The 25,703-nt window shown below is 40.6% G+C and overlaps 1 protein-coding gene across 18 annotated transcripts in view; it reads left to right on the top strand.

Annotated features, from left to right (window-relative positions):
* Positions 1 to 25,703, top strand: part of NAV3 (neuron navigator 3) — an 840,967-nt gene that overhangs the window by 446,398 nt on the left and 368,866 nt on the right. For 5 of the 18 annotated variants that reach the window (XM_053252179.1, XM_053252181.1, XM_053252182.1 and 2 more), the window contains exon 1: positions 16,798 to 17,040. The exons of 12 other annotated variants lie outside the window; for them this stretch is intronic. In XM_053252179.1, the coding sequence (XP_053108154.1) occupies positions 16,798 to 17,040 (243 nt within the window). Of the gene's footprint in view, positions 1 to 16,797; positions 17,041 to 25,703 lie in introns of those variants that run through there. One more of the 18 variants, XM_053252197.1, reaches the window with a different exon arrangement.

Below are 25,703 nucleotides of genomic sequence, written 5' to 3' on the forward strand. Positions count from 1 at the left end.
GTTTGCCACAGGCGTAGGTGTGAGAAGGGAGGGGCACAGAGGATGTCAAATGTGTTCCCACCCACGAGCGCACCCACCTGCAGTTGTGGGGTTGCCATATTGTCCTTTGCCTCAGGCAGCAAAATGTATTGGGCCACTGCTTCGCTGGTTTTTTGCATCACAAATCAGCACATAGAATTTGATGATTACATTAGCTGGCAATAAAGCCTCAAGTTTTTTTAAATCAGTGTCCAGCATTCAGCACAGTCCTCTGGTGACAGGGCTGCGGATCTGCAAAATGGGCTGTGGATCTGCAAAAAGCATTCAGTATCCCTATGCAATACTTATTTATACAAGTGGACATATTTCAAAGCCTTCAATAGATATTTTCAAGCTAACCAATACTAACAACTCTACCTGTTTCTTCTGTTGGACCAGTGTGATTAAAAGGCTTGTGATTGGATTTGAGTGGATAGTAGTGGGAAGAATAGGCTGTTAAGTTGTCTTGAGTTCACTTTTTTTACTTGAATACTGGCTCATAAACAAACATTTTAGTATCCTGTATGTATCTTTTGTCGCTGTATGCTGTTGATCTTACTGAAAATGCAATAGGAGATGCATCCCCCCAATACAAGCATTGCCTTTACATTTACAGTTCCCACATGGGTTTTTGATACCCAAGATCTTAAAGCAAAGACAATGGAGGCAAGATGGTGGCTAATGTTACCATTCATCTCCCATTTTGCTCTTGAAGGTTAGATCCATGCAATAAATAACTTTGGCATGATTTCAGTGTGTGGCACATCTGTAAGGTAATATTTCTAAGTAGAACACTCAGCAACAGGAAGGAAGCAGCCAACATCTGCAGGATTTGAAGTTCTCACAGCTGTGTGCTATTCTGATTTCTCTTGTTTGTAGAAGATGAAACAAATGAGGTGATTTGCCAAGAGAACAGTGATAAATGTTATGTACACACATGGGAGCCAGACAGACTGGTCCACAAGTCAATTAAGCAGGAACACTTCATTAGGTCTAAGCTGACCAAAAGCCAAATACTTAACTGATTTTTGAGGTAAGAGAAAGAGAGGAGGGGGATATTGAAAGCTTGATTACAGCATACCTTCTAGTATGAAAGCAATTTAATTTCCCATTGAAGTTGGCACAAGTTATATCATCTTCATCGGCTGCCTATATGCTACCTAGACAACTCCTTTTATGGGATTAGATTGGATCATTTTCACTTTGTGACTTCTGAGGAAGTGGACAAACTGCTTCGGAGTGTGCGTCCTACAGCCTGTTCTCTTGACCCTTGCCCAGCTTGGCTTATCTCATGTGATAATCATGTTTTCAGAGAGGGTCTGGTAAATATTATAAATGCTTCTCTGAGGGAGGGCAGGATGCCTTCTTGTCTTAAGAAGGCTATTATTAGACCTCTTTTGAAGAAAGCTACACTGGATCCCTCAGAGTTAACTAATTACAGACCTGTTTATTACCTTCCATGGTTGGGCAAGGTGGTTGAGTGGGTGGTGGCCTCTTAGCTCCAGGTCGTTTTGGATAATGCAGATTATCTAGACCCATTTCAGACTGGCTTTCATGTGGGCTATGGGGTTGAGACTGCCTTGGTCGGCCTGATGGATGATCTCCAACTGACTATCAACAGAGGGAGTGTGACTCTGCTGATCCTTTTGGATATCTTGGTGGCTTTTGATACCATCAACCATGGTATCCTTCTGGGTCACCTGAGGGAGGTGGGATTGGGTGGCACTGATTTTCAGTGGTTCCGCTCCTACCTCTCTAGCGAATTCCAGATGGTGTCACTTGGAGACTGTTATTCTGCTAAGCAAGAACTGAAGTGTGGAAGGCCACAAGGCTTCATACTGTCTCCAGTGCTTTTTAACATCTACATGAAACCGCTGGGAGAGATCATCAGGAGGTTTGGTGCTGGGTGTTATCAATATGCTGATGACACCCAGATCTACTTCTCCATGCCAGCCTCATCAGGAAATGGCATATTTTCCCTAAATGCCTGCCTGGAGGCAGTAATGGGCTGGATGAGGGATAACAAACTGAAGTTGAAACGAAGTAAGACTGAAGTACTGACTGTGGGGGGTCAGGACCGAGAGATGGTTTAGATCTTCCTGTTCTGGATGGGGTTACACTCCCCCTGAAAGATTAAATATGTAGCTTGGAAGTGCTCCTGGACCCAAAGCTCTCCCTGGTTTCTCAGGTTCTGGCAGTGACCAGGAGTGCTTTTTTCAGTTTTGGCTGATATGTCAGCTACGTCCATTCATAGAGGTAAATGACCTTAAAACAGTGGTACAAATGCTGGTAACCTCCAGCATTTGACTACTTTAATGCGCTCTACAAGGGGCTGCCTTTGTACATAGTCTGGAAACTACAATCGGTACAGAATGCAACAGCCAGATTGGTCGCTGGGACAACACAAAGGGACTACATAACACCGGTTTTAAAAGAACTGCACTGGATGCCAATATGTTTCTGGGTGAAATACAAAGTGCTGGTTATTACCTATAAAGCCCTTAATGGCTTGGATCCAGGCTATTAGAGAGAGTGCCTCCTTTGTCATAATCCCTGCCACCTGTTATGATATTCTGGAGAGGTCTGGTTACGGATGCCACTGGCTCATTTGGTGGCGACCCAGGACCGGGCTTTCTCTGTGGCTGCCTCAGGACTTTGGAATATGCTCCCTACTGAAAAAGAGCATCTCCTGCTCCATTTGTTTTCAGGAAGAACCTCACGACTCCTGTTTTCTCAGGCTTTAAATTAGAATTAATTTTAATAATTTTAAAAATGAGTTTTAATAATTCTTTTATTATGTTGTTTTTATTGTCATGTATTTTAATTTGTGACTTTTAAATATTTTAAATTGTGTATACTGCCTAGAGATGAAAGTATCAGGCTGTATAGAAATAAAATAAATAAATAAATAAATAAATAAATAAATAAGAATGTGCTACTGGCTAGCAGAAAAAAATGTTGCTAACAAAGTATTCTCTATTCTGGACTTCGTATCCCACAGAAGAGGTAAAATAGCCTTCTAGTCCAACCACCTGCTCATGGGAATTTCGACTGGAAAACTACTCAAAATCTTGCTTGAAAACTATGCTTCAGGTCTATATATTGCATGTTTTAACATCTTGGGAGGCTGGTGAAAAAAATAAATCTCAGTGACTGAACTAGGTACCATTGTTAGGTCTTCATTCTTTAACTGAATGCTCTCTGTTTTCTCAAGTGTTTTAAGCTGAATAACTGAAAGATGCTGAAGCTGCTTGTTGTAGTGCAGGGTTTTTGAACTGTTTAATGGTGAAATTTTTAAGACTTTGCCTTGGGTGCCTTGAGGCAACCCCTCCCCCCATCAAACGGGAATTAGTAACTTTTGCAAATACACTTGTCTTACAATGTATGAATAACTGATAAAGATAATCACTTACTTTCTCCAGAAAACAGTAGAACTAGGAAGTATGTCACTAAGACTGAAATCCTAAACACACATTCCACTGAATACAGTGGGATTTTCTCTAGAGAAAACATGCACAGGATTGCATTAACAGCTTGTTTCCATGGTGTCCTATGCAATCATAAAAATGATTGTTGCTTCCCTCCCAAAATATGTTCAAAACTGAAATGAAATGAAGCAACAGTGTTCTAGGAAATGTTTCACATGTGTTGGATAAAAAATGCAGGCCAAGATGCAAATGTTTGTGCATATGGCTCTTTCCTATTTTAACTTGGGAACAAAAGAGGGCTAAGCGCAACTTATCCATTAAGGAGCAGAACAAGGTGATTGGAAAGAGGGTTAAAGAAATGAACTTTTTGATTACTAGATATGAACATGTAGCAGAAATAAAACTAACCATTGTTTTGTCAGACTAGTCTCTTTTCAGAGAAAGACACAGTTCTTGTAGTGGAATTTTCAGAGGGTTGTTCTTAAATGGGAGAAAACCGGGAAGGAGGAAGTGGTGAATAAATTCTTTGTTTATTTATTTATTTATGTTATTAGTTTTATTTAAAAAAACATACCGAAAGATCCGACTTAGCTTCAACCATCAATTATGTATATCAATTGAAAAACAAACCAAAATTATAACCATAAAGACCTCACTATGGTAAATTCACATTTCATATTAAAGAAAACAATGAGTAGGGATGTACATCTTCACTGAATTTATCATTCCAAAAAGATGCCAAAAAATGACCATTTCTTAATAAAGAAAGTTCATATATCTGATTGTCTCTAGCTCTTATATAAGTTTTATTATCAAAGCTATATCCCATATCCTAAAAAAGCAATCAGTCAGAGGAAGATTTACTGTATATTCTTCTTTCAATATGCTGCTATGGAGATCTTCGCAGCAATTAATAAGTTGATAATCATTTCAACATCATCTTTATCTACAACATATTTTAGATAATTAAAAAAAAACTTAAAGGATCCTTTATAACTGATAACCTGTTATTTGGTTAATGTAGAACCATAACAATTGCCAGTATTGCTGGATTTTGCAACTGTAGGGATCAGCCTCTGATCAGCCACTCCTCTCCCCTAAAGAGCTAAGAACCCTGTCCTGACTGACAGGCTGCTGAACTCCAGCGATCAGCCAATCTGCACACCAGGTGGGTGGGACCTAAAGGGGAAAATAGTTCTTTCTTAGAGGAAGCTAGGCTGGAGGTGAGAGCACAGGTGGAAAGGCTTAGTGAGGCGTAATGGAGGTTTGCTCCCTCATGGTCAAAAACTAGCCTGGAGATTTCTCTCATGGAAGGACCTCTGCAGATCCTTGAGAGACAGGATTGCAGGAAGCCAGATTATCATCAGATGGTGGGTGAGTTTTCAATGAAAAGGGGATTGAGCCTAGGGAACAGTTTGTTAGATTTTGTGTTAGAAACTTATATTTCTTTTGTGTGCTTTGAAAATCCATGATACTGTTCTGGGATGGTCTGTCTGTAAGCTTTTAAGGGTTCTTTTGCATTTTCCTACATCCAGGTTCTTTGCAACTGGATAACCACGATTTTTAAAGTGTGCCACCCCAGCATCATCTGGGGTGTTTTTTGAAGTATTTTTGTAACCTACTGAGTATTTCTTCTACCTGTAACTAAAAGCTGAGAGAGCCTCAGACCAAAGCATTTAAATAAAGTTTTTTTGCCTTTCCATTTTACAAGCCTCTCTGAATGTGAATTTTTGGCTGGAAGAATGGCATTTTTGGCTGGAAGCATGGTGGTTCCTAAGGGAGTGCCACAAGTGTACCAGGCTATGTAGAGGGGCCCACACCAATGATTCTGTGGGTCAGGGGAAACAAGTTATAGCCAGGTCTGGATCTCCTGGTGAGAAGCCAGGCATCACCTCTCCCTGACTCAAGAAGAAGGAATTTAACCCCACTCTTCCGAGGTGATGCAGGCCACAAACCCTATCCAAGAGAGCATGGAACTGCCACCAATGAGAAAGTGGGGCGGGGGTGCCACACAGGCTTACTGGTAAGCACCTTCTCTTTCAGTTTTAAAGGTGCTACTCTCTCACCTCTCCCCTGCTACCTTTTACTATTTTGGGGAGCAAAGGGGAATCATTGCCAGATTCCCCTTTACAGGCGCTTGAACTGGAGAACCAGTAACCAGTTCAGTCAGACTGTAACCAGTTCAGTCAATTGGTTCGACCGAACCAGTTTGTGGACTGCAGTCCAGTCTGAATTCAGACCAAACTGCACAAACCGGTTCCGTGCACACCCCTAAGGGGCACTTCCTCTGGTCTATTGTAGTCCTTTCAAATGGGCCTGGGAGGCATTTAGGGAAATGCCTTGCCAGAATGATCTTTTGCCTGGAATGTGCAGCCATCATTTGTCTTCCAAACAGGCTAAGGACAGGAAATGGCTGAAAGGCTATGTTTTAGAGGTATACTGAAGCATCCAAAAGATGGTCTCTGCCTGCATCACTGCAAGCATGCACTTGGTGTGACCTCTTTCTTATCATATATGCCTGGCTGCATATCATCCATAATGAACCAAGCAGTATTTTTGAGGTTGCTTCAGGACAGAAAAATGTGCCTGTTTTGAGAGCAGCACTAGTGCCATCAAGCCAGGTCAGCCACTCTTAAGATTTAACAGCTGTTTTTACCAATAGCTACAGTTGTTTGGACAGTTATTTTCTTGACTTTGGGAATCTCTCGGTGTGCCTCCAATAAAAATCCTGGTTTTTCCCCCTTACTCTGGCACCAGAATTGTTAGAACTTGCCAAATACTTTAGAGTTGATACAGTTCTGGATTTTTTGACAGTGCTAAGGGTGTTGTGATTTGTTACCAGCGAAAGCCAACAGCAAATTGTTACTGGTTTGAAGCAAGTAGAAAATTGTTTTTTTAAGACTGGAAATTCCGCCAACACTCCTATTAAATCATTCTTCTTTGGGTTCATTTCCTTCATCATTCAACCTCACAAGGACCATCTCATGATATGTAAATATATTGATAGAGATGACAAGGAGGACCTCATAGAATCACTCTGGAATGCCCCTATATCTTACACTAATTCTTCTACTAGGCTGTGCCTGTTGTAATAGCCTTAGGTTCAGCTTTAGAGTATTTAATTTTAGGAATGCAGGGCATATTTATTTTTATTTATCTGTTTACTCTAAGTTAACGTGGTCGGCTTTGCCAGACATTTTCTGTGCAATTTTACTTGTGTGCACACATTCCTGAAGTCAAGTAAAGATTGTTCCAAAAGTACATGGATAAACTTTTATTGCCATGTACACTATTGTGAGCAGCCACCTAATGGGGAAATAACTTGCCTAGCCAGCAAGAGGTTGCTGGTTCGAATCTGGTATGTTTCCCAGACTATGGGAAACACCTATATCGGGCAGCAGTGATACAGACAGATGCTGAAAGGCATAATCTCATACTGTGCGGGAGATGGCAATGTTAAATCCTTCCTGTAGTCTACCAAAGAAAACCACATGGCTCTGTGGTCGCCAGGAGTCGACACCGACTCGATGGCTCAACATTACTTTACACTGTTGTGACACACTTTCCCCCAACTGCACCTTTTGATCTACGTATTTTTGGGTCACACACTACATTCTCCATGATGTCTTGTACGCAGAGACTGCATGTGGGAAACAAAGCCAAAGATGACCATTTGAAATGGCACTCAATTTTCCACTGAAGATTCATTGTTACATTCTCCATTTAGACCCATTTGTAACTCCATGAAATCATATGTGTATGTCTCAAAGGTCGTACCACTAAAGAAAGTTGAACTATTCTACATCTGCAGTAGGCCATTAAACTGTCTCAATCCTTTTCCCTTTTCAATAAGCACAAGTGACTCTTTTCACCTGTTCTTTGGGATATAATTTTGCCTGTATGAATTTTCTTGCAGTCTCTCTGTGTAGTAATTTCCATTGACTAAGAATATATGTTGGTGATAGCAAAGATGATTGACTTCAAAGTGTCTAACTGCTGTTGCCAGACTTGGCCAAGACTGCTCATGACTGCAACAGATGTTTCTGCTTTAAAAAAATAAAATAAAATAATACAAGAATGGGAACCTTATGGAGCAATTTTCTGTACTCCTAGTCCAGAAATAAATGCCAGCAAAGCTGTGATTTCAAAACTCTCAACCCAACCCGCAGTAACAAAAATTGATCAGCATCAAAGAGCTGTGAGCCAATACTCTTGAAAGGAAAAATCCTTTTATAGAAGATGAAAGCATTAATTTGCCACCCTACCAGCTTCTTGGAAGATAATCAGCAAACTCCTCTTCAGCAGCTGATCCTTTAAATTAGTAGGTGGTTGGGAGTGGGATGAGGCTGGAGGTAACAGGAGGAGCTTATAGTTCATTAGAAAAGCTTGCCCAGACATTTTCTTAACCAATTTTGGCCCTTCTGACGAGAGAAACCTAGGTACACTCATTCTATAACAATATAGTAGATTGGTCACACAATGATCCCATGTTTATTAACATCACAAGATGATGATGATGATGATGATGATAATTTATTAACATCAATTGTGTTATGTAGGTTTTTACATCTTAAACTTGAGCATAACTGTTTTTCTGCAATACTTCTCTCCAGACCTTATTTTTTTGCAATATTTCACAATCAAAATGCAATATTTTGCAAACAAATGTTGAATAGACACAATTATTTCTTGTTTAAGTAGAGAGAGAAACTGGATGGAGTATCTGAATATGCACATACCCATAATTCCCTGTAATGGCTTGATGTGCTATATGTGCATGCATGGTCGTGGGGGTGGGACACGATCTGTTTTGCCCTATTGACTGGCTTTGTGTGCAGACAAGGTATGTAGTTCCCAAGGAAAAAAGAGACCATTATATTAGATAAATAGTCTGCACATGAGCTTCAGCATTTGGTACAAATTTAGTACACATTACTAATTTGAACAGGTAGTGTGAAAATAGAATTGTATATATTAAATAGGGAAAGTTGAGAATATGGAATATTTCAGAGTTACTGTAAAGATTTACTCTCCTAAATGTTAGAGGAGCCTATTTAATTATGAACATAAATGTTGCTTTATCGTAAAAATATGCTGAAGAGGTGTGAGTGTTCTCTCTTAGGAACAGTGGTAAGGAAGCTGGCTTATGGGTCAGATTTAAATGAAAAGTTTAAAGTTCAAACCACACCACAAATCTCAAACCAAACCAAACTTCAAAGCTTTTAAGGCATATACACAGTGGCTTGAAAACTCCAAATCTTCCCAGTAGATTTGACAATACTGTTGACTGCCGTTGGTCTTCATTTCAGAAGTTCCTAAAAAACATAATCATTTCCCTGGAGCATTATACCTTAAGGTCCATCTGGCCCAGTATGAATCTCTGGTCAGCCAAATGCTCTAGGACATTTATAAATGAGCCATGATGGAGTTAACCATATGTTGGCTGAACCCAGCATCTGGGTTCAGTGCGATGTTCTGAATGTGCAGTTCTAGTCTTCGTTTCCATATCTAATAACAACCACTGATAGATTTATCCTCTATGAAACTGCATAATCCTTTTCTAAGCTATGTATTTAGTCAGCATTCCACATCTTGTGGCAATGAATTCAAAAAAATGTGATGCAGGAAACTGTCTCATATGGAGTCAGACCATTGGTTCATCTAGCTTTGTATGTTCTACACTGGCTGACATCCAGAGTAACCCTGCACCCATGTGTAAGGGGTTTCTGTCATGTGAGGGAGGACTGAAATTTTTGACAATCCCTGCTTACCTTTCCAACCATCTGTGTCTCCCAAAACTATGCCCCTAAGGGTCTCCCCAGCCTTCAGGGGCATAGTTCTGGGGATCATCAAAATGCCCCCATGCAGTTGAAAACCCTGGCAATCAGCACAGGTTAGTCTGGATGTTGAACACTGACTGGTAACAGCTCTCTAGGGGTTCAGACAGAGTCTCTCAGCCTTAGTTTAGATACTGGAATATTTTGCATGGAAAATATGTGTTCTGTCACTGACCTATAGCCCATCTCCAATTGTGTTTTGTGCTAAAATTGGTTTGGGTTTTTTTTTGCATGAAGAAGTACTTTTTTAAAAGCTTGAACCTATTGCCAAACAATATCATTGGACAAACGTGAGTTCTAGCATTTTGAAGGACAGGATAATGTTTCTCTTCTCAACCTGCCAACTGTTTGTCATTGTATACATTTCTGTCATATCTCACCATTACTGTTAATATAAAAACCTTATATTATTATGCTATCAATTTAAATGTTATTGCACATTGAGTGAATTGAGAGACTGATGTGCTCTAACTGTCAACAGAACAAGTGTGTATGTGTATGTGCCTATAAGAATTCTTCAATGGGAAAATGAAGATAAATAGGAGAAATCAAGGTTGGTATTAAAATTCAATCACTCTATAGCCGCAGTAGTGACAGTATGAGACAAAGAATGCCTTGTCCAGGTGCATCTTTGTTTCCATTGCTTATCTGCAATGCTGTAGTTCAAATTGGTGCAGATACCACAAATGGACTAGACATGGAAGGTGGGAGATGACTGAATTACAGGGTGGCAATATGCCTCAATAGTTTTAGTTTTTCCGATATGTCACTCTAAATATAAGGAAAGAGACTATACCCTTAAAGCTACCAAAATTTGAGAAATTAAAGGGATTTCTATCCTACATAGATATATATTTGTTATCAATGGGCGATCCAAAGGGCAAATGGGTTTGAATAGAAGGGGAAAGATGCTGGGTAAATCAATCTTCAGTAGCGTTTGATAATCTATATGCACAAAAGTCCTGGCATTCTCACCTTGTGCCAATACAATGGATTTTTAAAAGATAAAGTACTGTATCAGTGGTACCTAACATCATATGACAGTCTGAAAGAATATGCAGGTGGAGGCTGATTTGATTCATATGTCGTGGGATTGTCCATGAGAATGAGATATTTCTGAAAAGAGATTTTATTTACAATTAACTTAATGGTTAAATCTCACGTTCCATGTATTTCCCTGGTTGTATTTCTTGAATATTGGAAAGGGCAAATCAAGTTAATTGACTGAGAATGAGTATAGCACCTGCTAATGGCTCGAAAGAGATTCATTCCAAATAAACTGAAAGGTTCTTTCTAGATTGAAGGATTGGATACTTGAAATTTGATAGACTTAGCCAAATTGACTGACTATATCCCCATGAGAGATGGCAAATAATAATCATTACCCTTTAGGAAATATTGGCCCTCCTTACTTAATTTTAGGAGGTCATGTCATGTTTTAGATGTTATGTTTTAGTCTACAGAACACCAAATAATCTCATTTGCATATTTGTTACAATACAACAAATAATTCTACAAGTCTGGTTTTAATTTCTCCCTCAAGGTTAATTCTTCTAGATATTAAATAATTCTTAATATAATGCTCTCCAATCTTTATCCAAGACAGAAATTGTACTGATAGTTCTGAAATTTGCTGCATCCCACCTGGATCGTTTTTTAGTATTTAGTTATGTTGACTGACTCTGAGCTGTTTGTGGTAATGGGTTGCCATCTTCATGGTCTCTGTGCCTGCCCAGAGCTACTACAGAAACTTCTAGAGCTTTAGCCAGAGAACTGGAAGTTTTCCCTTACATAAGTCCCCCCCCCCAGCACCATACCTCCAGTGACTGTTGCTGGTGTCTATCTTATGTTTCTTTTTAGATTGTGAGCCCTTTGGGGACAGGGATCCATCTTATTTATTTGTTATTTCTCTGTGTAAACTGCCCTGAGCCATTTGGGCAAGGGCGGTATAGAAATCAAATCAATCAGTGAATAAGACGAGTGGTTCCTATGCCTACATTTTTCAGATCTTGCTGCCATATTTTCCTTGAGTCTGAAAAATGCTATTGAAAAGGAGTTTCGATACTGGTATAATACTGTTTTTGGGACTGGTATAATACTGTTTATTTAAATACATTTATTTCTGTGTTACCACATGGCTTCCTAAGGCCCTCAGGGCATCCAGAAATGCTGATGACTGCAATCCTATGCACACTTACCTGGAAGTAAGACCCACTGAGCATGATGGAGCTTACTTCTGAGTAAATGTGCAAAGGATTTCAATGCACGAGTGTAGGATGTGGGCTGGTAGCTTTCCTGTTCAGATCTACCTGAATTAGCCTTGGACAACACTCCTGCTCCATCTTGACTCAATCTACAATATGGAATTAATAATGAGGATCTACTCCAGAGGACTGTTGAAAGGATTACTGAAATGAGGTATGTGAAACATTCTGAGCACTTGAAATGTGTCATAGGAATGCCAAGTATTATTATCTGTTCTAGATCTATAATTAATGTTCAGCTTTAAACCAACAGTTACAAAACAGCTTGTCAAAGTGGATGCAGCACTTGAGAAAGTTTCCAAAAATAGAGTAGAAAATATTTTTAGAAGAAATTCTGAATATAATTATATTTTAACGGTTTTTACTCTCAACCGATTTTTAACATTCAATAATCAGATAAATAATTCCAAAATCACATCATACCCAAGAAAAGCAGAAGATCTTTCTCAGACCCATAGTTACTACACAATGATTCAAATTTACCATATAGTAATGAGTCAATAAAATGATGGTTTGTTGAAGTTGAAATCCTACATTTTCCAAACTGTCTTTTTACTTTCCCTTTGCAAGCACTTTAATAAAAAATTCTATGACGTATACAGGTGGCCACTGAATAGCAATTTTGCCCATTTGCGGGCCACTTCCCTGTATACCAATTTAGTTATTGTAGGGGTTAGCTTCAGATATTTGCAGTTTTCTACCCTCACTAACTTAATTGGCATACAGTTTAAATAGCAACTTTCCCTGCTTCTTAGCAGGCATGTCAGGAGGTTTAGATAGCCACTTTGCCTGCACAGGCAGCTGCAACCACTCTTGTCAGAAGAGTGGATTATTTAGCTAAGGAGCCTAACCCCATTTGGGGGGGTTAGGTCAAGCACTCCAGTATCATGGTTTCCACCAACATTACCTCTGCAGTATTAGAGGGCCTCTTGGATTTCTTGAACATTCCTAGCAGTTTAACTTTGCCCGGTCAATGATGGGCCTCACCTACTAGTCAGTTATATTTATTTGGACTTGTATTCATAACTCAAGATCTTGCAAGGCTTGTTCATCAGTATACAGTATAGCATGATGTTAGGGTCAAACTAGGTTGCATACATAAGAGATGGGCATTCAACTGGAAGTGCCACCTCTTTCCCCCAAAACAGCTGTGAAAGACCAGTTCCTGACCAAGACTGTAGCATACTGGGAGGTTAACTCTTTCTCTTTCCACTGTTGCCCACCCCAAATCACACCCCCTCAAAGCACCTATTAGCCCCCGAAGTGACTATTTGTAGCAGTTTCTCTAGGAGTTGTGTGCATTTTACCTCCTGTATGAATTAAAATTGATTAGAAATGTTTTTTATCCCTCCTCTTGGAGAAGAAACTGCTGTTTTCATTTAGCTTTGTCAGCTGTCCATACTGTCAAACCAATATGTCACTGCATAAGTACTTACACTGTATATACCATTACTGCGTCTTAACTCCCCCCACTCCCATATAATTTTTCAGTTGCATTTTGTTAACTCTTGACAATTTGGACATGCTTCACTTTTACTTTTACCTTTACTTTTACCTTTACTGCTTGCTTTTCTGTAAAATATTTCAGCTACTCCTTTACTTGCACCGGGAAAATATGCTTTTTCCATTTTTCCAAAAAGCTATTACAGGATATTGTTATTTTAATCTGTGCTAATGATTGTGCACTCTTTGACAATTTAAAACAAACCATGTAGATTAAGACAGAATTGAGGAAGTATTCCCATAGTGTGTACTAACAGAATAGGTGTCTTAATCTTGTTTGTGTGAGGGAAAGTAGTTAAAACCTGTTAAGGGTTTACTAATCCATCTAATGCCATCTTGAGAGCATACTTAAAGTGTGCTTTAAGTATCTCGGTTTTTTGGATTAACATCTTCTATTCACTAGTTTCACTGTTCTGAAAGCATCCAAGCACACACTCAGCTGAAAATATGTATGCCCATTCGCTGTCTGCCTTTTGCCCAGCTTTTTAAATTTAATATATCCCAGATGCCTTCCATTTGTCCATGTCCTAGACATTTTGCTCTCCATCAAATGGCCACTATATTTTTCATGTTAGTTTTATCATCATGAATTTCCACACTTTGTTTCATTACAAAGTTGATCACACCACAGCTTTTGTGAGTTTAGCAGAGGCATGCTAAATTCAAATTGTACCAGTGACAGAGTACTACATCAATTTCTTTGTACATAATGAAACTGGACAGATGTACAAATCAGTCCAGATAGCAATAAAGGGCCAAAGCCAAGGATTAGGAGCAATATATATTGTACTTTATAACCAAAATAAAGATGCAACCAACATGTTGATGAACCATTTCGGACAATTATCTGTACAAGATGCCCTTGTTTTTGCATTCTTGCCATGAATGTTGAAACTGCAGTATTGGAAACCTTGAGCCTATGGGAATCTTGGGATTAGGCTTTTCAGCACATTTTAAAGTGCTAAAAATTACAAAAAAGGGGGGGAAGCAGAAATAAGAGGAGTACAACAGCACAGTGCCTTGAACCCTCCAGCTGTCCAGCTCTTCCAGTAATGCCCCCCCAAATCCTCTGAATTTCTAGCCAAAAAACCCCAGCCAAAAAACCCCCTCTATATACTGGTTTTAAAAGCCCCAACATGGCTGCACACTGCCTCCAAACCAGCAATGTCGCTAGAAGTGTGAAACATGCATGCAGGAAACATGAATAACTGAAAATCACCCCTGCAATAATGGAAATCAGGTAAGAATAGCCAAAACCATAATGGGAGAACCCATGGAAAACTAGAGTCTCCTGTATTTGTACTGATGTTGCCTCCTAGAACATTTCTATTCCCATTTATCAACAGCTTCTAATTCACATGTGCTCACAAGTTTATTGCAGAGGCAGAACCACCATTGAGCGAACAGGTTCCAAGAACCTGGGCCGCAGCCCCTCAGGGGTCATGCCTCGTGCCCCAACCCCTTCTCCTGTGTCTGACATTAGACAGAGGTGGGGCTTGCCATGCAGCCCTGTTGGCAAGCAAAATCCCTAGCCAGTGCTGAATTCACAGTGTGGCTGGAGCAGTTCTCTCTGTCGAACAGGCAGGCTGGCTGGGGGATTTTTCTTGCAAATGGGGCCACATGGTCCGGTTTGCAAGCAAGCCCTGCCCCCTGCATCTGATGTCAGACACAGGGGGCAGGGCTTAGCATCTGATGCCAGATGCACGGGGCTGGCTAGGGGGCCACAGCGGAAGCCTGGACCCAGGCTGCCGCTGGCCTCCCTCAACCCCTGGTTCATTATGCTCACTCTCTGAAGAGTCTTGCAAGTTATGCCACTATTTTTTTCAATTCACTCTTGGAGAATGAATAGCAGCCTCTATAAAGACCCACAAATATTCATGGTAGAGATGGGTAGAGATGAGTGGGCCAACCCACCAATGGGTCCTGGTGAAGTGACTGCCTCAGAAGGCAGAGTAAGGCGAGGCGGCAGTGCGAATAATGGTGGTACAGAAATTGGGACATGGCATGCTTTGTGTGCCAAGTGGCTTGAAGAGGGGAAATTGGGAACTTTGGAGGAAGATTGGGAATTGTTGCTGTGGAGAAGAGAGTGACTGTAAGGAGGTGGAAATCTGGGTGTGGTTAGACCCTCCAAACACTGAGAGGCCTGGGAGAGTGAGTTCAGGGGCTTGTGGGAGAAAGATCGGGGTTCTTGAGGGGTGGGAATTGGGACACTAGGCACTCTGCATGTTGGGCGGGGCAGCATCTCATAATGCCACCTCAGGTGTTGAGAAGGCTTGGACTGGGCCTGGTCTTGAACCCAGGCCCACACAAATTCCCAGCCCAGGTTTGGCCACCTCATTATTTTTGTGTGTGCATTTTAGCCATATGTATGTTTTGTCTAGTTTTGTATTCCCAAAAGTAAATGGTTGACATTCCGTGCAGTGCAATGTAGGTGGCTCTGAACTGCCTGTTCTGTGGGCATCTAAAGCAATGCCTATGGTGTGCAAGAGCACTCTTGTGCTAATACTTACAATGTGCAATTGTTCTTGCATGAGGATACTTCTGTTATTGCGAATGGAGGCATTGTCATGCAAGTGCATTTGTCCATTTTTAAGTATTAGTGCTAGACCACTCTTGAGCAACACTGCAGGCTTGGCTTCAGACGCCCACATGGTATTGCACAAAATGTCAGCCAATGTATTTAGAACCCAACTTTGTTACTCTAGGGGAGTAACTCAAGTCAGTGGTTTCAGCCCTGTTCAAAAAGAAATGATTGAGGAACAAAGTCATCATGTTGCTTATTCTGTTTGATTCAGTCACTCCTCCTAGTTGTTCTACATTTCAATAAAGGTAAGTAAAAAGGTTTTAGACACTCTAAACTAGCAAATTGTCACCTGTGTGGCATGGGGAAAATACCAGATTGATATGAATATTATGAAACCTAATGATATGAATATTTGTGAACCCTAAAACCTATAAATAAGGCATATACTTTATGTCCCTCTTGACCTTTGTTTATGAATGGAAATATAACAGCAGAGGCAGACTGTATCAATACTGAGATGCAGTGTCTGTTGCTAGCCACACTTCTGTGTGAATTTAACCTGATTTCATGGGAGGAACAGGGAATGAAGTATTGTAGCTTATGGCTGTCAACAGTGAAAAATTGCTGGGAATGGGACAAACAGCTTCATTGCTATGATTGTTTCCGGCTCAAAACACTTCTAACAGCTGTTTGCTTTGGCTGCTGCTCAACTTCATTTTTCCCTCTTCAAAATGATTTTTTAAAAGATGTGGGTTGGTTATTTATGTAATCAGGAAGAGGTCTGTGTTTCTCAGTGCCACTTAGACAGTTGGAATACAAGGATGGTTCTCCTGGTCTCTTCGTTTCTCTGTTTCATTCACTAATGCACAGCAATATAATGGTGTAGAGAGACGGGGCAGCAAATTTATGAGTTCTTTAATCCCAGACAGACGGCTTTGTGGCAGTTACCTTCAAGAAAAGTTCATGCCCCAATGGAGCGTTTAGTCTTACGCAGCCACTGACTCACCAAATGCTGTTTGTGTGGGGGAGAACAAGAGCAGAGATGAACATAAAGAGTTTGCTCCTTTGCGAAAAGCCGTTAGATTGTTTTAAATACTTTCAGAAGAGGACTGCAACTTTTGTTTGAAGCATTTGTTCTGGAACTAACTGAAGCGCAAGACTACCCGGCTGAGGTCAGAAGCAATTTTCTTTTTTGGCAGAAAGCGGAGACGTTTATAAAAGCCATGCCTGTGCTTGGTGTTGCCTCAAAGCTAAGACAGCCACCTATAGGGTCAAAGCCTGTTCATACTGCCTGTCCGATACCAAATCTTGGCACAAGTGGGTCACAGCAATATCCATCAAAGTCTCTGGAGCTTCCTAGGGCAGAGAGCTCAATGCTTTCTTGTCAGCTTACATTAAAGTCAGCCTGTGATTTTGGAGAAGTAAAAGCACTCCAAGGAAAAACCAAGGAGACAGAGGATAGCAAGGTTAGTTCTGATTGAAACTTTACCTGCCGATTGGATCTGAACTTTGGAGGGGATGACCTACTTTATGCACAGCTTTTGTCTGGTATTGTGGTGGGCATGATAATGCTATGCATGATATATACAGTAATCAAGTTTGGGGTGGGGGTAAATGATCTTATTTTCTTTAGTATGTTGCTTGCATCCCATATTGTATTGTTTCATGCAGAGATTCAGATAAGCAAAGCTGTGAAAGTACAGTGGTTAGGGCAATATTGACATTTGGCTGGTGTACTGTATTTTAAGAAGCACATTGTTCCCACGCTCACCCTTATTCCCAAAGGGAAGTGTTTCCAGACTGAATAACAAAAACAAACACTTGTGTGTGTGCGTGCGTGTGCGTGTTCCCAACCCATATAAGTAGACATTCTGCAGAACTGCAAAACATGTATATGTATATTATACATAATTTACCAGGGTGAGACAATGTGTGGGTACCTCTATTTTGGATAGGTCCAAAATGCTCTGATTTATTACGAGTTAAAAGTAAGAGCTAGTATGCATTACTTACATATGTAGGGTGGTTTTTAGATAACTCATGATCTTAGAATAGTAGTACCAGTAGAATCCCTTCTGCCTTCTCTAAGGTGTTCTCCTGCACATTCTTAAGCTACTATAATTAAATATAGTAAATCATTCCACCAGGATGTTCTCCTGCACAGATCCCAGTGAAACAAAGGAGTGTTGAGCAAGGGAACCCTGCCCATCTTGCCAGTTCATTTCCAATAATCCTGTGCAAGAGAACTTCTGGGTAGATAGTGCCCATAAGTTGAAGATTACCAATAGTTCTGTGACAGTGTCATGCCTTAAGACTACGTTCAGAAGATATTTCATTGACTGTACCTGCCTTGTGAAAGTGAGCTGTTGATTGGATGATGAAAAGATGACTTGTTATCTTGCCTGTTCGCCACAGATCCTGGGGTGCAGATAGTTTCATTGTATCAGTCTTACCACACTTGCAAATGTACAATAAAGCTCAGAGAAGGCTCTCTGAAATGGTCCAGTGCTCTAGATTTATTTCAGCTTTTTACTGTACAGAAATAACTACAGTTTTTCTTCTCTACCAAATGTCCAGTAGAATTTCACTGTCAGATAAACCTTTACATAGAGTTTAATAGAGTACATATGCTAGATTTTTAGTTATAACAGAGCCCTGAATATTTCTTTGCTCTTGATAAATTCAAAGAAGCTCAAAGAATGTTTTCTTTAATATTGTGCCTTCCCAGGTTACTATGGAGAAAGTGTTTTTGGTTTGAACAGTATTATTTGCAAAGGTGGTAAGAGCACTGAATTGAACAGGACACTTCCAAGTTCTTGAATCTTTCTTTAAATAACTGAATACAAATGGTTTATTTTCCTTATGAGTAGCACATGAATGTGTGCACATTTCTGAAGTGTGCACATTAGGAAACATACAGCTATATATGGTTAAGAACATACACAAAGCAGAGAAAGCTAAGTTGCTTAGGTCACATTCATTTTAACGGGATGGGGTTTTTACTGTTCTGGATTGTGCCCTCATCACCTTCTCTTGACCATGCAGACACTAGGAGAATCCTGCTTGCACACAGAGGGCTACTTTGTAAGATTACACAATCTTAGCCTATGAAGCTCCTTAACAGGGGTGCCATTGATGTACATGGTGATTAACAGTGCTAGAGGATACAATCAATGCAACACTGCTGTTCTGCATCATCTGTTTATTTCAATTAGGCTCGTCATGAACCACTGAAGCTACTTGAGCTTGGTTAATCGTGCTCTTAGGATGATCCTTCTTGCTCATTAGTTCAAGACTGTGATCTAGTGATGTTGCATTGCATAACTAGGAAATGTTTTCCAACTGTAAACTAGCAGGGTAAATCATCCTTGCACCTGAAGTTGTTACCAGCAGGGAGAGCCCCATGCATGCACTAGTAAGTTCCGTGCTTTGCTGGAGACCGTAGGTGCAATTTAGTGTTTAGTTAAGTGCATTGAAGCCTAGTGAATATATGTGGTGGCTTAGTGTGCTTGCTAACTTGATAAACCATTTGCCCTTGAACATTTTTCCATTAGTAACTTAATTGGGGAAAGCACATCAAAGAGCACTGCCAAATGAGATCAACCCTTACATGTATTGGTGGTGAGGAAATCTAGGCTTTCAGATCAATAAACCAACCCATTTAAGTCAATTTGTATTCAAAACAATTGATTTGATAGAAGTCCTGTTGAAACCTATGGGACTTCTAAAGATTTTAGTGTGATTCCCTTAACTTTAATAGATTGAAGCTTTTGTTCTAAATCCCCTCCAATTTAAGTAGTTTGGTAGATCTGTATTTATTGTGCGATTACATTGCAATATGCAGCAAAACCTACACTTTGATATGACTAAGTGACGTCTCTATGGTCATAGGAACCTGCCTTATACTTAAGTCAGACCATTAGTCCATCTAGCTCAGTATCGTTTACATTGACTGGCAGCACCTTCTCCAAGGTTTCAGGCAAAAGTCTTCCCCAGCCCTACCTGGAGATGATAGGAGTTGAACCTGGGACTTTCTTCATGCAAGGCAGATGCTCTGCCATTGAGCTATGGCCCTATTTTTCAAGGTGGAATGGATTGTTTTTGTTGTTCTCAGTAGAATGTACCTATCTTTCAAACAAAAGCAGTTGACTCTCATCACAGCTTTAACTCTACAGGATAGTGTTGCTCCCATTTGCTTTGCTGTTGGGGTTAAGATGCACTGAATATTTACTTTGAATTTACCCTGAATTCCAGAGCGACTTTTGCTTTAGATTCTTGAAAGTACTATTACATCCTCTGATGTTAAAACTGCTGATCAAGTATAATCCCTACAGTGGGAGGGACATATACAGAGATTAGTCCAGCAGTAAATCTTCTCAAACTGTGCAGGAGGAGGCAATGGTATACCCCTCCTGTATTCTGCCAAAGAAAACCACAGTGTTCTGTGGGCACCAGGAGTTGAAATCGACTCAACGGCACACTTTACCTTTTTTAAACCAGTGGTAAACTGCTAGTGTGAATGCAGCTTTGTCATTGTTCAATGCCCGTCTAGGTTAGACTGAGCAGATGTGGATTCTCGCTACCAAAAGTTTTTTACATGTTCAAATGATGTATTCAGTAGTTTCCTAGGTGAATTTCTTGGGGTTAGCAAATGCATTAAACACATGACATTCCTGCATGGCTGTGTGGTGTATAGTGCTATACTTTCAGGAATGTTTCCATTGACACTGATCAGATAAAAGTCCTTTTCACTCAAAGTGTAATGAATACCTTGTCAGAATTTCCAAATGTAAGGAAAATCTGCTTGTGTTTGGGCAATTATGGAATATAATTGGATATGTGGGAACGCTCATTTCTGAGGGAAAACTGATGACTCTATCTCTGTTAAAGATAATGGAAAATATGAATTAATCATCTGGTTTACATTTATGCTTGGCTACCGCTTTCAGGTTCTAGTTTAGCTTTTTCAGTGAATTGGAAATGGAATGAGCAATTGCTGCAGTTGTTTACCTTCCTTGTCTTATCAGAAAGGTGTTAAGCTTGACATATATAAGCTCTGCTCTGCATTCTATCGATAGCTTGAAGTGCTATCTTGAATTCCAAAATAACTTTGGATTTCCACATATGAGTATAGTAGGTCATTTTGCCACCCAGCTGCTTCCTCCGTGGCCTTGGAGTAATGTCTCCTGATTGTTAGAGATTTTTGACACTGCACTTGGCTTCCAGACTTCATTATATTGCCAAGTCTCTCTTAGAATACAGCTGCAGAAAGCAGTTCATTGCTCCCTAGATGTCCCTCCTTCTTAACGTGGACCTGCTATGCTTGCAGTATATGTAAGTTTCCATTAAAGTAACAAGCAGGGTAAGGATATCTATCTGTCTGTCTGTCTATCTGTTTCAATCTGACTTTTTGGCCCCATTTTGGGACTGTAACTGCTTTGATTGCTGTGGTGGATTACTTGTATCTCAGGACTGGGGGATTTTGACACTGTTAGTTCTCTTGGACCTTCTACTAGTAGCTTTCAATCCCATGATATCCGGCTAGGCCACCTGATGGTCACAGTCATGGACGACACCATATATAGGTGGCTCTGTTTATTACCCAGAAAGTAGGACACAAATGTGTTACTGACCCATGGTCTCTGGCAGAGGAGTTGTCACAGGCCTCTATTCTGTCCATCATGCTTTTTAACATCAACATGAGACGACTTAATGAAGTCATCCAGAAGTTTGGGCTGAGGAGTCATCCGTGGAAATTCTAAACTTGTATCTGTCAACTATATATGACTGGAATGGGGGAGATGAACTTAAACTTCATCCAGACGAGACTGAGATGCTGTTGGTTGGGTCTTCAGCTGATCCAGGAGCAGGTGTGCAGCCTGTTCTGGATGGCCCCCATTAAATATCAAGTTAGCAGTTGTGGGTGTTCCTTGACCTGGGGCTCCTGTCGAGTCTCTGGGATGATGTGGCCTCCCTGAACAGGAGTGCCTTTTGCTCATTTCTAAAGAAGGATAATGTTGTTTCCATTAAAAATAGGCAGGGTTTGTCATTTGTCATGAACCCTGCCACCTATTGAGATCATCCAGGGTGGTCCGGTTACAGGTGTCACTGGCTCGTTTGGTAGCTACTCAGGACCAGGCCTTCTCTGTGGCTGCCCCAGGGCTCTGGAATGCACTCCCTGTCAAAATAAAAGCTTCTCCATCTCTGGGTGTTTTTAAAAAGAAAACTTAAGACTCACCTGTTTTCTCAGGCTTTTAGTTAATTTTAAACGGTTTGTTTTACTTCATAAAATTGTTTTAATCATTTTCTCCTGTTCTGTATTTTAGATTATATTTAAATTCTATTTTAAATCATTTTATCCTGTTTTGTATTTTAAATTATGTTCACCCCCTAGGGATATATATATATCAGGCGGTATATAAATACGATTAATAAACAACCAGGAGTGAAAGTCTAATTGTTGTGCTCTTGGGCTTTCTCTACTCCTTTGATGCAGAACCACAAAGTTAAAGATATGTACAGTTCTTGATGCAGTTTGAGGGGAGCCACTAACAAGGTGCCTTTTATTAGGGCTCTTCTTTCATGGGTGGGGCCCCTAAGATTCAGGTGACAGTTGTGGTGTGTCTTTTCTGCTTCTCTCAGTGCCCATCAGCTGGTTGCTGCCATTTCCCCCACAATGCCACAGAATGACTCTGCATTGGGAGGGATGTGGGGGAAATGCCAGTTGGACTCATCATTTTGGGGAACTAAGGGGGAAATTGTAGCTGTCATTTTTTTTCACAGTGTCCTCAATAACCCTACATTGGGGGCATGTAGGCAAAAAGGTGGCTGGACTCAATCTTCTCCAGGGGACCCAAGGGCAGGAATGAGCAGTGGGCCATTCAAAATGGTACCAGCAGCATGTTGATGCCAGGCCCTTTTAAGATGCTTCAGTGCTTTATGTTTTATGGTAGATTACAAACAGAGAATAATGTTTCAAATTCTAAACTAGTTGCCTCCTAGTTTAGTTCCAGGGAAAGAAAATGAGAACCAGTTGAATAGCTCAGATCTATAGTTTGGTGCAGTATATTTGTAAAACTCTGGAACTGAACTAGCACAGATGTAGGTAATTGACCTTCATTTGTGAAAGATCATTACATCTTGTGGGAGAGCTGACCTGTGCTTCCAAGTGCTGTGCTTTGATCACTCAGACTTAGCTTGAATCCAGGAGGCAGCGTACTTTAGCTAACAAAAACATTGGTTAGGGAACCAAATTGACGTGAAATTGTTCAGGAAAAAAGCAGACTCCAGGAAAGTTTAATATTCTTAATATCAAGCCTATTTTTGAAATGGAAGAGTTGACTGATATAGATATCTACCCTGGCATCTATAGAACTGATCATTAAATAGAAATAGATCCCCAGATATTTTTTTCTTAAATAGAAATAGGTTCCCAGATCTTAATGTTGCCTAAATGATATTGTACTGGGGGGTAGTTCTCTGTAACAGACATGATTGGGAGAACTGCTAACAAGGAGATGTGAAGCCGATTACTCCTATTAAATATTTCCACACTTTTGTCCATTAGATGCAACATGCTGAGAGTAGAAACTGCTTTAAATTTCTCCTTTTGTTCTCCCAAGTTCCATTCTAACAGATGATACCAAAGAGTGATACAATCACTTCTGGGACTCTCCTTGCAGAACCAGCAAATACTGTGTTTCCCCGAAAATAAGACAGTGTCTTATATTAATTTTAGCCCCCAAAAATGCACTAGGGCAATTAGCAGTACATCAGAAATTACTGCTAGGTCTTACTTTCAGGGTAGGTCTTACTTTCAGGGAAACAGGGTACCTCTGGAGCTCTTGGGCAGTTGAATGTCACAGCCCACTTTCTCTAGTTCTATAGCTCTCCAGAAGTTTCCATTTTGAGTGGTTGACAACAATTCTTCTCTCTTTCTTTGTCCCCCCTCCCACCCCCAAATTATGCTTGCCTTCTCTTCCTAACAATCTGCTACAGGCTTCATCTGGACACATTTTGTAGTGCTGTTGCCCAAGAGAGTTGCATGGCTCCCCATGCAAAACATAGTCCGCTTTCCTCTTTTTCAGCCTGAAGTAGCCATGCAGTGCAAGTATAGCCAAGCAGCAGTGAGATCTTGCTTGCTGGCTCCGCTTGATGGTGTCATTTGGTCACAACGAAACATGGCACTGCTGAATCAATTCTGGAAACAAAAGTAGTTGCCACTGTTTAATCCTAACAGCTGGATCTGTTTGGTGGATTTTAAGTTGCTGTGGTGGTTTCTAAGGTCATTAGCCTCTGTTTTATGTTTTTATTGGAATGAGACAATCTACTGAAAGATTGCATAACATTTAAATTTCTCAGTCAAGGAATTCACAATGTTTTGTCTGGTAAGTGCAAGCAGATAATTCTCTTGGGTAAAGTGTGCAGATTTCTGGTGGCTCTTATGCAAGTGCTATATAAACCAAGTTGAGAGAGTTGGAAAATAAGCAAATCAAATCAAAGAGAAGCTAATCCTGAAGTGGTTAAGGCAGGATCGTACAGTTTGTGGGTATAAAGACTAAGGAGCTGCCAACTACTAACCATGTCTGCAACTTGGCATGTGTAAAATGTGGGGAAAGTTAGTGAAGTACAACAATAATTGTAATAATCTTCCATATCTGTTGAGATTTGATTTGTTGGTTGATTTAAGACTCTAAATATGTTTTTAAAGCATATTTTCTAGCATGGTCTAGAAATAGAACAACAACAAAAAAGGATACACTACCTCCTTGCAGACAACCTCTCTGTCTTTGCTGGGTGGGTGGATCGCTGGCTGCACCCAGCAGTACAGCGCGTCGGGGGCTGGGAAGCATCGCCCCGCCTTCCAGAACTCCCATAATGCATCACATGAATGTGAGATCCCCCCAACGCTGGCCGGGGATCCCCGCAGTCTCCCAGACCTGGCTGCAAGGAGCCGAGGCTGGCAGATGATCAAGAAGGTGGGGCTAAGAGAGCGCTATCTCTCTCAACACTGTTTAAGAGGGTAGTTTCTTTGATGGGTTTGCTGCTGCCAGGAGCCATGCAGCTCCCGGAGAGTCTTACGATCAGCAAAGGCCAGGCTTGGCTTTCCTAGCCCAGTTTAGGCTGATCATAAGAACAGCCTCAATAACCAGAATAGCAGTGAAAGCACCAATTTAAAACAATAGAATTATTTTAAAATCTTACAATAGAAACTTGAGTTATCTTAAATAGCTTAGGAGAATTAAAAGGTCTTTGCTTGATGCCAAAACTATAACAATTTAGGTACTAGGTGAGCCTTCATGGAGAAGGTGTTCTATACCTGGAGTGTCCACTGAAAAGATGCTTTCTCCAGATGCCACCTGCGTGCTCACCTCAGCTATGGGGAAATATCACACTTTAAAAGTAAATCTGGGTATAGGTCCCTCAAATGCAGTGTAGAGATAGAAAGTGTACTATTGTATGTGCGTTGAACATAATGTTGAATAATTGTATGTGCACAGGGCTCTGTACATGCCTACACTATATACGTATATACACATTTGAGCCAGCATGGTATAGTGGTTAGAGTGCTGGACTAGGACTGGGGAGACCTGAGTTCAAATCCCCATTCAGCCATGAGACTTGCTGGGTGACTCTGGGCCAGTCACTTCTCTCTCAGCTTAACCTACCTCACAGGGTTGTTGTGAGGAGAAACTTAAGTATGTAGTACACTGCTCTGGGCTCCTTGAAGGAAGAGCGGGATATAAATGTAAATGTAAACAACAACAACCCCATATATAAGTTTGATTCGACTTAATTATGTGCATCAATGGTGCTGTTAGCAAGCAAGCAAGAAAAGTCAGATTGTACTCTGACAAGCAGTCCCAAATTCTGGCTTTTGCAGACAACAAATTCTGGCCCTGGGGCAAAAAGGAAAACCATTTGGGACAGTTTTTTAAAAATCTTATTTGTTGGCAGCAGTCCTAGGTGAAGGAATGCCACAGAGGGTTCCTGGTAGTGTTCCTTCTAAAGGGGAGTGTGTGTATGTGTGTGTGTGCACAAGCTTTTTTATGTCTGCTCAGTTAATTTTAGATCCTGCTCAGGTTGAATCAGGAAGGCCCCACTCTGAATGCATATGCGCACACACTGC

This window comes from Hemicordylus capensis, chromosome 5 (genome assembly GCF_027244095.1).
Source record: "Hemicordylus capensis ecotype Gifberg chromosome 5, rHemCap1.1.pri, whole genome shotgun sequence".
NCBI lineage: Eukaryota > Metazoa > Chordata > Lepidosauria > Squamata > Cordylidae > Hemicordylus > Hemicordylus capensis.